Source organism: Lagenorhynchus albirostris, chromosome 1, assembly GCF_949774975.1.
Source record: "Lagenorhynchus albirostris chromosome 1, mLagAlb1.1, whole genome shotgun sequence".
In the NCBI taxonomy this organism is placed as follows: Eukaryota; Metazoa; Chordata; class Mammalia; order Artiodactyla; family Delphinidae; genus Lagenorhynchus; species Lagenorhynchus albirostris.
In genome coordinates this window covers 21,678,258-21,693,159 of record NC_083095.1, presented here as the reverse complement: position 1 = coordinate 21,693,159, position 14,902 = coordinate 21,678,258, and the positions used below count along the sequence as shown (strand labels likewise).

General features: G+C 39.2%; 1 protein-coding gene across 2 annotated transcripts in view; it reads right to left on the bottom strand.

Annotated features, from left to right (window-relative positions):
• Nucleotides 1–14,152, bottom strand: part of SEL1L (SEL1L adaptor subunit of SYVN1 ubiquitin ligase) — a 56,657-nt gene extending 42,505 nt beyond the window's left edge. The window contains exons 1-4 of one of the 2 annotated variants that reach the window (XM_060125288.1): nt 13,994–14,152; nt 12,946–12,993; nt 8,771–8,808; nt 7,711–7,942 (exon numbers count right to left, since the gene is read on the bottom strand). In XM_060125288.1, coding sequence (XP_059981271.1) covers nt 7,711–7,942; nt 8,771–8,808; nt 12,946–12,993; nt 13,994–14,063 — 388 coding nt within the window. In that variant the 5' untranslated portion in view covers nt 14,064–14,152. The remainder of the gene's footprint in view (nt 1–7,710; nt 7,943–8,770; nt 8,809–12,945; nt 12,994–13,993) is intronic. The other variant, XM_060125349.1, reaches the window with a different exon arrangement.
• Between the last annotated feature and the right edge of the window lie 750 nt (nt 14,153–14,902).

Genomic DNA, 14,902 nt, shown 5'->3' with positions numbered 1-14,902 from the left:
GGGGTTCCCTAAACCAACCCTGACTCACTAATGGTGAAATTTTGGGAAAAGAAGAATAACGGGCCCGGTGTGATGTATCTTTGGTGCCCAGCTGATTATGGGGTTATCCATGGTATGCAGCAGTAGCTGATCTGCTGTATGTTATGAGAGGCAAAAGTTACCTGTGGAATCTGAAAATGATAGATCCAACTCCTGGAGAGTAGGCCTGCTGCATCCCACACTGCTTCTGGCCATGCTGGCTAAAGTGATGCCTTTGGGTTTTGCTCTCTCCTCCATGGGAGGAAAAAGGGGCCCCAAATGCCCGAAGGTGAAAAGGCCAAAAATGTTAAAAGTCTGCATTCTGCTCTTCTCCAAGTTGGCTGGGGGTGGGGTTTAAATCAGGCCCCAGGGCTGGAGCAACATTTTAGATAAAACAAAACAAAACAACAACAGAAAAAGGGAGGGAGGTCACACCACAGCAGTTTTTTCAGCCTAGCTGCTGCTGCAGTACCTCCTCCACTCCCCTTCCTCCCCTGCATTCCAGCCTGGATCTTCCCTGGCAGCTGCAATGCTAACACTGCAAACACTGAACATATTGCTAGGAGTTTAAGTAAATTTGCAATGAGGAAAAAAGGAAAAAGGAAAATTTTTTAGTGACTTTATATTTTGTGGTTATGACATCTGGATGTATGGTAAAAATGGATATAAAATGTTAAATGCTTGTAACTGCATACATGCCAGAGGAATCATCCTGATCAAGGGAAGCTGCAAAAAAAGAAATGTGTTAGTGGGACACAACTTCCTTGCATTTTGCCGCCAGTGGGCGGGTTGGAATTTAAACTCTCTGAGTATTGGAAACAGAACAAGTCTCTGTAACTGATGAGTTTTGCTATGGAAGATATGAATTTTTGCTTGTTGGAGCCTCTGGAAAAAGGGAGGCAATAAGAAAGAAAGGTGACCTACAGATGGAGATCTACTTTTGGAGTTCTAAAAAGCAGGTTTTAGTTGGCTAATGAGAGCTTGTGAAAGTGGAGGTCTGTCCCTTAGAGACTGATGTGCATACTTGTGAAGGGGTCGATTTGGACTTGAAGAATGACAAAACCAGACAGTCATAGGAAAGCCTTATCTGCCACTTGGCCTTTCTGGCCTGTAGCATCTAGTCTTTGCTGCTGAAGAAAAGTCTGACTTTTTTTAAACTCCTGAATTCACACATCCTAACTGCCTGTATCTGATTCTAAGCTGAGGCCTGATATTGTCTGGTGTAAGCTTCCAACCTAAGTGGGAGCTGTGTTGAACTGAAAACAGGCATAGGCTCATAAATAAAACTCATAACTCTGTGACCTCTGCACATTAGGCCACCTCGCTGTGGGGTCTACCCTATGAGGACATCATAGCTGCTCAGCTGCACCGTCTGGGTCCCATACAAATCCCAGCAGGAAAGGACTTGTTCTTTGATGGGACCATCTGAAATCAAGCTGCTGACTGCCTGTATAGTGCTGACACAGAGCCTGACCACATTCTAAACTTGTGGCTATAGCTGAAAGCTGCAATTTGGGAGAGGGTACATCACAGCAACTGTGACCTCTGATCACTCCTGACAGGCTGAGCCGACTCCAACCCCCTCTAGAGCATGTCTAACTGAGGTCAACTCCCTGTGCCTGTGTCTCCTGAAGAGCAGCCATTCGCAACGATGGACTACACCTCTGACTCTTCTTCCCTCACCTCTCTCCTGCTGCACACGCCTGACTGCAAGCTGATTAGTCATGCAGCCATCCTCAGAAAGGGGCTGATCTTTTCTAGGCTGTTCACCAGATAAAGTCACCAGAGTGAAAGGGGTGGGAGGTTATGTAAAACTATTTTGAAATTTTTTGAAAATTCAGGAGTTTTGTCCTGACCGATTCGTGAAAATGACGTTTTTTCCGGTTCGGCTGTATAAAGGGGATTTTCTATGAAGACGTTTTGCACCTCTTTTACAGAACCCCTCCAGTTGAAAGGTCTGGATGAGAGTAGGGGATCACTGTAAAAACATAAAACTATGAATGTTGAGTGGAAAACACTGATTTTAGAACAACCAAGGGAAATAAACCAAAACCCCTGCAGCTGGAAAGGCACAAGAGAGGGGAGAGGGCATTATGATCTTTGTTCTTCGAAATTACTTCTGGAAGCTTCTTCCTTTTCCTGAAGGAAAACTCTCTGTGCACCCCTCCAAGCTGTTGAGAGCGCTCTGAGTTCAGACAGCTGAGCTATGATCATACCCGGCAGCGCTGACTGAGGCGGCAGGATCTGACCCAACCCCTGCACTTTTCATGCAGAAAACCTCCCGATGCTGACCACACTCACGAGGTGGATGAACTGTTGTCACAGGCAACAAAACTGTTTGGAACTGATTGGCAGTCCCCCTGAAACCAAGCACTGAACTAAATTTTTTGGATTGGACTAGGATCCCTAGGATAAGATACCCACAGTGGGCAGCCACATCATACTGCCTAATTTATGTCTTGCTCGGGGTGCCCAACGATTGTAAACTTTCCGTTTCTTGGGAATCCCCAAAAATTCCTTCTGGGATTGTACTTCTGTGTGTGTACCCTGACTATCACGACACTGCCTCAGCCCTGGAAGGCTTTCAACTCAGCTTCAACTTACTGGCCAGACTTGTACTGGGCCTGAACTGATGCTTAGAGCCAGGTAAAAAAGGTTAAAACAGAAACTTAAGGAGGAAGCTACCTGTCTAAGATAGACCTTTATGATTAATGGGATTTCTTATTTGGCTAAGACACGTGAAGAGCACAACTGAAATCAATACTGCAGGTTGGTCTCACTCTGCTGTCTGGGTCATATTGATAATAATTTTGCTGTGAAGACAACCTGGCCGATGACCAAAGAGGTATGCCACGTAGAGTAGAGTGAAAATAGCAGGCCTAAACTTCTATCCTTGAAAAGGCCTGCTTACAAGGCTGGCCCTTGGCTTGTGTCTGGGAACTTAAGATTTTGGAAGAGTTCCCACTACCCTAACTGTTATGAGTGACTCACCTCAACTGTACAAAAAATATGATTTATGCTGAACACGTGCTTTCCTTCTGGGAGTCTGCAATTTTGGTATGTGCTAGGCACAGAGAACCTATGTGACTAGCCCTCTATAAAAACTCCGGTACTAGGTCTCTAAGGAGTTTCCCTGGTAGACATTTCACACGTGTTGTCACAACTTTTTGCTGGGTAAATTAAACACATACCGTGTGACTCTTCTGGGAGAAGACCCTTGCAAGCTTGCATCTGGCGTCCCCCAGACTCACCCCATGCACCATTCCCTTTGCTGATTTTGCTTTGTACTCTTTTTCTGTAATAAATCATAGCTGTAAATACGACTATATGCTGAGTCTTGTGAGTCTTTCCAGAGAATCATCGAGCCCGGGGGTGTGGTCTTGGGGACTGGGAATAAGTGTGAAATGTTCCAACGAACAGCAGAAAGCAAGTGTGACTGGAGTCCTGTGAGTGACAGATGAGGTCAGAGAGGAGAGGCTTGATCACATAAAGCCTTGTTTGGATTTTATTCTGAACATGACAGGAAGCCATTGGTGGCTTGTGAACAGGAAGTAGGATCAGTCTGCCTGCTATTAGATAACTGGCATCAGGGGAAAGGGTGAAAACAGGGACACTAGATAAGAACTCCTTACATACAAGAGATTCATAACTACCCTTGGGTGGTTCAGGAACTACTTTAGAAAGGAGAAACCTAAGTTTATCTTTAAGGATGAGCAGAAAGGCGATACATGGATTTGGGCAAGGGGGTGAGGAAGGTATCCTAAGCAGTGGGGTGAACTTGTATATGCCTCTGAAGAAGGGTGATGGGTTTAGCATCGCTGGAAAAGGGCAAATGGGGGGAAGCTTTGGGAGATGAAGTCACAGAAGATGGCGGCCACATGCACCCAGAGGCTTTGTGAATCTTGCTAAGAGGCAAGCCCTTCATCTCATAGGCAAATGGAAAATAATGGGGGTTGTAAATAGGGGAGTTATAGGATCAAATTTGGGTTTTAGGAAGATCAATATGCAGAGACATGGGTAAGAGGCTGACAAAGGAAGCAAGTCTAGAAGTAACTGTCATATAACCCAGGTCTAATGTAGCTGGGAGTACACAAAAAGTCATGCATATGCAACTTATATGTATGTACATAGCCTTTTCGTGTATTAATAATACATTAAAAACAAGTTTGAATGAAAAAAAAAGCAATTATTGAAAAACTAAAACAAGTGAATCTGAATGTTTATAAAGTTGTTGGTATGACCACACAGAACATTACTGAAATGATTTTAAAACACATCATATTATTGATACAAATCACTAGTAAAATAAATACTAAGAACAAAAAGAACCACAAAGAAACCTTAAACTGCATTCGGTGGTTAGTGGTAAGGTTGCCATTGTTATTTTGAAATGATATATACTTTATTTGTTTGATTAAAGTAATATAACATTAATGTTGTTAGGTACCATGATTTTCAGCATCAGGGCAAGGAGACCCAAACATAAAAGAAAGAAGCAAAAATCCTGATGGGTGGAAAGGACTAACAGCAGACTTGAAATCCACTCTCTCTTTTTACTGCCCAAGAAACAGAGAGACAGAGAGGTGATGTGATCAAATCATCTGAGACACATGCTAACAAGAGGCCTTCTGGCAAATGCACTCAAGGTATTTACCACCAGGAGAGTCCTTACTTGTGCACTGCTTTACCAGGTTGGACCTGGTTTGTCCAGACTGTTCACTGTACATAAACCTAGGATGTAAGTATTTATCAGGTGTGACTTCCTAGAAAATACCACACAAGCCATGCAGTTATCAGGGAATAAACTGGAGATGTTTCATAACCGACATAGCTCCCTTTTGTGGAAGTGACACTCCATATCAATCACTCAAAGGCCTCATATATTAAAAACATATGTTAAAATAAGCCAGAGTGCATCTTAACTGAGGTTAAGACAGGACCTGGGAGCAGCTCTGGCAGCCACAGATCTGTGACTTGTGTCTTGTGATAATTATATCTTTGAAAATATTAGTCAAGTTTGATAGTGGGTAGGATCTCTGATTCTTGTGAGTTTGTCACTCTGACCCTCTGTGTTATCTCACTTGTAATATTTAATTTGAACTAGAATAATCAATATCAATGTTATATTTCCTAACCTTACCCACCAAAAAGGCCTATTAGTAATGACAATTCAGTTGCAATGCATATCCTTGGTGTCTAGATTACAGTATCTAAAATAAATACAATTTCCCACTAAAAGGAATATGGATTCCCTAGAGAAATGGCTGAGATTCATTTTGGGGTAAGGAAAAGTATAAGATGAATTTGGGACATCTTGTCCTGCCTAAAAAGGAAGAAGTTTAAAAGTTACCTACGATTAGTCAAAAGGACAAAGGAATGAACTTAAAGGGACTCTCAAGAGCCAAAAATGCAATAATGTGAGCAATAAAAAAGCATGATTACAAAAGAGTAAAGCCTAGCTGTATAAAACCCATGGATTTGTAATGATGCTCAAAAGCAAAGCAAAACAAACAGAAAACATATTCACTGGTCTCTTTTGGAGGTCACTAGGGCACCAAATCATTATCTGAAAATATTTCAAGGGAAAGAATCAAGCATTTATCTTGCTGTGTGGATTATATTTCTGGGTAACCAAATAGTTGATGAGGGAAAGTTCTTTAGAAAAGAACTCCTGATAACAAATGCAGGAGGAATGATAAGTTAACAAGTCATTATTTTGAAACTCCTAATGAAATAATGCATCCAGACAACAAACGAAATGGTTCCCAAAAGCTCTGGGTGAAAGGTCAATGAGGAACTTTTGAATGGCTGGGTCAGGCTGACACCACCCGACCTTGCTGACCAATCACTAGGAGTGGGACAATCAGATACTATGTAACTCCCAGGTAATGCAATGGGAAGCATACAACACTAACTATAAATATTATCGATTATAAAACAGAACTAAATCTACCCAGGCCTTTGGAGCCAACTTCCAGTTCATAGACTAGACAGCAGATAGTGGAACAAGTTCAATTACATTACTAGCATATGACCAGCTAGATCTAGAATGAGGGAAATCCTATGGCACAAAGGATATTCTTTCTTTAACAAATAAAATGACACTTAAAAACAAGGAAGGGAAAATTGTTACAGATTAAGAGAAACCTAACATCTTAGTGTGGACACCGACTGACAGAAACCAATTCCAAAAAGACATTTGAAACAAGTGGGAAAACTAAACGGAATCTGGGTACTGGGTGATAAAGCAATAATAGCTAATTTTGTGGGTGTTATAATACTATTGTATTTTTCATTTTGTTGAAAAAAAATTCTTACTTTTAGAGATATGTACGCAGGTAAAACAATGTGGAATTTGCTTAATAATCTAGGGGAAAAAAAGTGTAAATGGATATGCAGTGGCAAAGATGAAACAAGAACAAGAGTGTTGATGGCTGTTGAAGCTGGGTGACGGTGCATACATGGGGGTCATTACACCCTCTACTTTTGTACTTGTTTGGAAGTCTCCCTAACAAAAAAGAAAGGAATGAAAATAAATATTTGGCAAAAATTAAAAATGGTAATATACACTTGGCTGAGGTACAGGAAAAGGAACAGACTTACTTTTCTGCAGAACAGTTTAGCAATATGACTCAAATGTCTTTTCAAATTTTATACTTTACTTTTAAGGTTTACTTTTAAGAACTAACTCTAAGGAAATTTTCATAGATGTGTACAAAGGTACACTTAAAATGGTCTCCCAGCAAAAAAAAATATTGTTATGGTATATTTACATGTAAAATTTTTTATAGCCATTAACCATTAAATTGTAAAATATTAAGTAATATGGGAAAATGTTCAAGACAAACTGTTAAGTGCAAAACGCAGGCTGTAAAATAGTATATACATTTTGAACCAGTTTAGTCTTCTTGAAACCATACATCTAGACAAAAGCCTGAACGAGTATTCTCCACTATGTTGACAGCTGTTATTTCTACTTGATGGGATTAAGGTACTTTTAATCAAAGAAAAAAATGGTTTCTCTTTTTTTTTTTGTATAAAATATTTGTAATAAAAATTATATTTTTAAAAGGTAAAACATGGATCAATTCTCAAGATTGGCTAATAACAGAATAAGCAGATATGGCAGTGATCTTTGAAATAATAAACCAAATGACAGATGGGTGGTGGGACAGGGCAGGGTGGATACATTAATAACTAATTTTTAAAAGAATAGGTATTTAGCACACTCTACTGTGAGAAAGATCAAGCTGTAAGTTTAAAAATTAGAGTGTCAAGAAAGCAAAAGTTAGAAGAGGATTAAAGTTTTTATGTAACTTTAGGATAAACAACTAAGTCAAATTACCTAGGATGACTGAAAAGATTATTGTAGTAAAAATCCTAACACAGTTCTGAAAATAACCAAAGCAGCAAGTTAGACAACACTTCCTGTCTGAGTTTCTACTTTCTGTACCACTCTGACAGACTGTTACATACTGGAGTCCAAAAAGAAATGTTTGAATACTAATATAATACAAATGCAATTGTGACTATCAAATTCAGCTTCTGTAACTTATCCTGTAGAATTATACGCTATACATTATATGTGGTGAATATCAGTAAAATAGGACTACTGCACCTTCCATACTAGCTTTAAAATTTCAGTTGCCTCCTTCCTAAATAAGGCAAAAGTAAACAAAATGTCCAGACTACCTGGTTTCCGTACTTTCATTGGCTCTTCATAGTCCTTGTTTTCTGGATTTGCAGATTCTAGAAAGCTGATTTCTTCTGTGACAGTTTCCCCTTCTTGGCTTCTGAGGCCATCTTCCTCTTCTTGAATAGGTGATTCCAATTCTGATTCTTCTGAATCAAGGAATATCTGACCAGCGACTACTCTGCCTGCTGGGCTATGGTCCTCTACCGACTCATCTGACGGCAAAGAAGTCTGACAATATAAAGTATTTTTAGTTTTCACTACTAACAAGACTCCCTCCAACCTAATTTGACCATTTCTTTCACTAATCCAGATACACCTCCTTCAGTTCCTTGAATGTGTCATACTCATTCGCCTCTATACACTTTGGCATGTGTCCATCACATGCCTTCATCACCTGCCTAAAACTGACTCTTCGGATTTCAACTTAGATGTTACCTCCCCACAAGAAGCTTTCCTTAAATTCCCCAAGTCTAGGTTAGGGTCTCCCCCTACTTGCTCCCAATATATCTTATACTTCCCCGTATGACAGCCCTGTACTATAACCTCCTGTTTCTTACCTACATTCCTTCCAATCTAGAGATCAGGGATCATAACTGATCGGTCTCTTTGAAGATGTAATAATCAGCCTTATTCATTCAATCAACCAAGTAAGTGCATTAACAGATATTTTTAAATTGATAAGTGTAAACAAATGGCAGAGGTTAAATCTTCAAATTAAAAAACTAAAAAAAGAAAGAATAAAATCAATCTCTCATTAGGCAGTAAAAAATGTAACTGCCTTCAGGCTCTTCAACACACACACACACACAGAGCACATTTAAGTTGGAATTAAATCTAGTAACCAACACTCTTAGAAATATTATTCTCTCTCCTATAGGTCAGTGATTTTTCCTCCCAGAAGAACTAATATTGGCACTAGCTATCTTTCTTTTCCTTTTTTAAAAAAATATAGTTCTGTTGCTCAGAAGATGCAGATTTCACATCTTTTTGAAGATACATCATTCATGCTTTTAAATTGGGCATCAAATACTGGTCAATGTAAATTTGAGTACACACCTTGGAATCTAAGGTTTCATCCTGGTTGCCTTCTTCATCTGTAAAGAAATTTTAAGACAATTTAGTCATCTTTCTTGTTTGGAAATAGCAGGTATGTTAAATGAAAGCATTTGATAATACAACAAATAATAAGACACTGGATAAATAAATCTATAATTATCTAAAAATTGGTTGTATTCAACAACTGTTCAGAAAAGATTAAGTGAAAGGAGAAAAGGGCGTTGGGGGTGGTATTTTTTTCCTCTTTATTCAGGAAAGACATTAGCTTCATCTGGTACACAGGTAGGAAGACCAAGACCACCACCACCAAAACCAGACATTTCTTCAGATGCCATCCAGTTCTTTTGTTATAGTTAGTCCACTACTGAGAATGAGTTGCTAAATTTATAAAAACAGAGCCCTGATTTTGCGGTTCGGGAATCTACCCATTCTTCTCCTCAGCTCAGAATCTGGAGTTACGCTAGCTTATTTTAGTGATAACTAGCATTTTATTGTTCACTAAGACTACTAAAGATGGACATTAAGAATTATTATTATCTGACAGCAGAGTGGCCAAAGATAGTTAGAATTTGTGTTCGACTTTACTGAAGACATAACCAGATATGCATTAAAAAGTAGCATCACACTATCATGTATTTACTCACGAGAGATCTATTTATTAAGAAATCAACAGCTTATATCAAATAAATAATAAATCCAGCCACTATTTACATCTTTCTTCCAAATTCATATTGGCTGTTTTGGTTTTGTCCAATTACATTAAGTTTCCTTCTATTATTCTTTCTGCATTTCTCTGCTACTTCTATTCTGGCTGCTTGCTATTCTTTTTCCTGCTCTTATATAAACACATTCAACAACCCAACGGCCATTCACAAATATTTGATCTTTGTATTCCAAGCCAGTTAAAAAAACAACTGTCAGATGATCTCTAAGTTTCCTTCTTACTATTAAAATTACCTGATTTTATCCAGGTGTAAGCTTCAGTACTGCCAGCTCCATAAATTATGTGAGAAATTAACCAGTAGACAAAATGCTATAAGACCATGTGATTTTTTTACTAGAAAATTTGGTGTTATGGTTGCCATTTATCTTTACTTCATATGGTTAGATCCTAAATATGATTGGTAACTTGTAACTCTCCAAAATACAACAAAAACATGTTTTGGAGTTTGTGTTACCAAAGTACTGAGCCAACTTTAAGAAGTATAATCAACTCATTATGTACCAAATACCCAACTCTATTTCACAGTATTTGTTTCTTTTGAATATCTGAGAAAAATCAGTCTACTGGTGAGGTTGTGCCATATATAAAGTGCTGTAAATTCAAAGAAAACTCAAATTATAGCTATTTTCACACTCACTACTTTTAGATTACCTTCCAAATATTTTATTTCTGGTGGGTGGGGAGGAGAAGGGTATAGCATGTATTAGTCCCACAGTGCCCATAACGTTTAGGTAGTGATGTCAATTAATGAACAATCATCCTTCATGCTCATTTCTTCACAAGTATTACCCAAAGCCCAAGTTCTAACATATGGTTCAAAGTCCATTCTCAGCAGATCTTTGGATAAAGGAAAAAAAATTCATCTCTAATAACAAAGTTGTATGTGTGAAGGTATTTAATTAGTCATAAACATTAGCTAGTTAATAAATCAAGAGCAGACATTAAATGTGAAATGTATAGGGTATATCCCCAAATACTGAAACTTTAGATTAGTTGGAACTCAAATCACTAATCACTCAACTGAGTACCTTGTCACAATAGTTCACATATGTAGCTAATAAGTAAATAATATAGATGCCTATAAATAAATCTTAAGACATGTACATTTGAGACACTACAAGCTGTTAGGCATTAGAGTAGCAAAATGTGTTTCTGAACTCCCACAGACATGGGAACTTGTGACATCGGGGTTACTCTGTATGAATGGCATCATGCTTCTCTTTCTTTTCTCTCCACGAACTAGGAATATATACTCAGGTTACTGGTAAATAAGAGCTTTCCTTCTCATTTACTAAACTGGGAAAGCATACTCCAGATGGTAATCTTAAAGCAAAGGTATTTTCTCTTTGAAACTAATATGTCCATTCACATAACACTTTAAAGAAGTTTCTTATAACCTAGAGACTTACGACAGGCAGTCAGGTAAGGATTAAAAATACTGAAGTTACACATAAATAAAAAGAATATAGTAATGCTTTTATCAGAACACATACATCAAGCAACAAGAAAAATGCAAAAGGAGTCAATGAAGAGCTATGGATTTCTCTCAAGAGTATCATATCCAAAATACCATGGTTTACATTACTTTGGTAATCATACCCCTTCCTTTGAAAAAGACCAATTTTCATTTTTATTATATCAGCTAACAAAACGGCAAAATACCAGGGATACTCTTTCAGGGAAAAGTGATCATTACAAATTCATTTTCCAACTTGGCATGTAAATTAAACAGACTGATATATCTTCAAACACAGAAAGTCTTACAAGTTTAGTGAAAAGAGACCAGATATCCTGTCTTTGGCTTTGCCATTGAATCTGTGCAGATCCTAGGATACTGCTGATTCCCAATTACTCCAAATCCAAGGCCTGGAGAGCCAGGCTCAAAACCTGGCTTCATTACATGTTAACATTGCACACACGGTTCAATATAGCAAGTTTGCTCAGCCTCCTCTTCCTCAAGTGTCAAAAGGGAATAATATCATCTGCCTTGTTGACTCTCAACAAAGTTTTAAGGAACAAAAGAACAGTGAAATGAAACATATTCTGCAATCTGAAATCTACTCTTTAAATACATGGTGTTAATTAATATAACTGTTACCTGAGATACCTAGCAATGGACCTGACAAGATTCTGTAATATTATTTGGCATAAAGAAAAAAAGTAAACCATTTTAACCAGTAAGACACTTCCTGTCAAAAACAAGAAGACATGTGAGAAAAGTTAAAGCATTTTTCATTATTATCTTGAGAAAATGAGAGTAGTATCTTTTAAATCTCCTCCTTTAAATTTATCTATTCACAAGGAAAAGAAAACATTTCTAATAAAAGTATTATACTTTTACATGCCTTTAAGACAAGATATTAGATAACAGCTAGTAACAATGATAGGATCAAGATTCCCTTTGTTGGCTGATCAAATTCTACCTGGCAATAAATGCAACTTGCTCTGGGTAACCACCAACACTCAAACATTATGTCAACACAAAATTATGACCCAAAACTTGATTTTTAAATAGGAGTAAATCTTTAAAATAAAAATGAGGCTGATATCCTGTATAAATAAGCAATTTAATGAATAAAAAAGTCAACTGAAAATCCATGTACTCAACTTATAAAACTTTATCTCACAAGTGTTTTATGATATTTGCACTTCACGTGAGAACAGCAGTGCCTTTATTACTGATCAGCATGCACATCTATATAGTTTTAGTTCTGGCTGAGTAAGATTTTCGCCTCTCCCAGAGAAACGTTTTGGCAGTTTAACTATGATGGAAATCAGAACAGATGTTTTGTGAACATAGTCCTTTGAGTACATCAACACAACCCAAAGATTTAACACTTCAGTATTAACAGTCTTCTATTATAATATATGGAGAATCCCAACTGTTGACTAAAAAACTTCTTCAAGCATCATCTCCACTGACATGATGCTTTAGATATGTGCAATCTAGTCAAAGGAAGATGCAGGAAAATGTTTACATGCTTTAATTTTCTTTAAGTTCTGCAAATTGAATTCAGAGGGATATGCACCATATTCTTTAATTAGTAGTTCTTACACTTTAGGGTGAAGAATCACTTGTGGAGCTTTTTGAACTACAGGTACCCCAACCTGTTCCAGACCTAAAACTGCATTTTTAACAAACCCTTAAGAGGAATTCTGATGCAGGTGGTTCATGGTCCATCAGGTACTCTACAGTACTGATTTCATACTTCCTTTGATCAAATAACTGCTAGCAGTGGCTTCAGGAGTTACACAGAGTTTTAAAGATTTGGTCAGGAACACAAATCAACACTAGAAGGCGGGGGGCGGACCTCAGAGCATGATGTTGGCAGTAAAGTAACTGGCATATGCTTGTTGCTTTTGAAATGGTATCTTAAACCACACTATGGATAGAATTTTAGGTTTAGACCTCTTATTTTAGAAGCAGAATGACATTACAGCACTGACTTACAACTAGGACGGATAATTTGAGGATTCAGATAACCATCTGGGAAACTTTCTGTTGGGGGAAAAAAAAAAAGAGTTGACATTTATACCCTGCCTTGTTCCAAAAAAAATTTAAAGCCACAGAACTGCTGTTTTGTTAACTGAAATTGATTAAAATTCAAAAGCTTTATTGTACTGATTGTTTTTTTAACCAATACTCAGAAACACTTAAATGCTTCTTTACCAACACTCTCAAAATAGACGTTTTCAGATGTAGGTGGATTAAACTATTAAAAAAGAAATGATAATTTTCAGAGCCAGGGTATAAATCAGCTAACTGGAAAATCAAAAGCATATGAGTTTCTCTATCTATGTAAAAAGTTAAATCTAGATGCTATCCAGTTTACATTTATAAGAACCAAGATTTTTTTTCAAAAATCATAAAATTACTGTCAGTAAACATGGGGCGGCTCAGAAACACTGTGACACAGTAAAAAAACACTTTCTTAAGACTATTTCTTTAAAAGGGGTACGGAGTAGGCACATTTACATCAAAAGTCTTCATTTTTTAAATAAAGAGACAAGGCAATCTCAGGTGCTAAGCAAACCCACCAAACCACTGTCAACATCCTGGTTTTGATGGACCTGGCTCTGCCCAGACAACCCCAGGTGTACCAATTACTTAACTTACAAATCCCAAAGCCAAAGTTTCAAAACCGATACAGCACATAATCTACATGAGAGTCGTGGAAGCTCCGGAAGGGCTCCTGTGTCACTGTGGGTCTAAGCCAGCTGTCAGGATTCATTCTCATGGAGTCACTACTCCTTCGGGAGGAGTCGTGTAAAGTTTGTGAAGTGAGAAGAGGTGTGAGCAGGGGGACCGCCCCTTCTTTTCCTCCCCTCTCAAGCTCCCCTAAACACCCGCTCTGACCCAGGCCAACCGAAGCCCAAGAAATGACAGCGAGTGACAGGCTACTGCGAGGTGTGAGCTGGAGCCCCCACGGCCCTGCCCCGGGATGGAGGCCGGGGGGGCGGTGGCTCCCGGCCTCCAGTCCGAGGGGGCGGATACTGACCCGAGGAGGCGGAGGCCGAGCCCAGCAGCACCGCACAGAGCAGGAACGTCAGCCCAACCCAGACCCGCATCCTGCTCTCAGGGCCGCTACCACCCGCTGGAGCTGTCGCTTTCTCCTCTGCCACCACCAACTCAGCCGCCGCCACCGCCGCCGCCTCGCTGCTGCTCTTCCTGCTCTGGTTTCCTTCCTCCGCCCCTTCCCAGGCCTCCCTGCCCTAGCATTCAGCCAATCCCCGCCCGCCGTCGTACGCTCCTCGCCCAATCGCCGCGGCCTTCCCGCCCACCTTATTGCCCCGCCCCTAGGGTCAAGACTTGGCCAATCATTACGCGAGATTCTCACACCGGCTTTCCCGGTTGGACCACGGCCTCACCGACATGGCCCCAGCTAATTGGTAGCTCCTGGGTTTAATCATCCCGGAATCAGAGCATGAGTCCAGGGTTGGACGAAAAGTCACCCAGGACTACAATTCCCACAATGGACTTCAAGGGCCTCTCTCTGTGTGTGCTCTTGGGAAACGTAGTCCATCGTGGGGCAATATTTAAAAGTGCAGGTGGTTGTAGAAGTTAAGAGAACTTAGCTAACACCTGGGCTAGACACCAACTCCAGGCCGTGAACTCACAGGTTTGTTTTTTCTTTTTTGAGCCAAATAAATATCAAGAAACACACATTATAAGGTTAAGAGTTTGTAATATGTTAAGCTCTTCCTCTTTGTTTTGTTTAGAAAATTTGAATTGGACATAGTGGTATCAGCACTGAGGAAAAATGCAACAGCTAGACTGAATTCGAGGTACTTTTTTTTAACGTAAACGAAACAGTACCATATATACGGAAACCAGGATGGAACTCACTACTGGTCCCCCTTTCCCCTACAAAACAAGAGGAAATAAACCCCACCCAGTACAGACTATG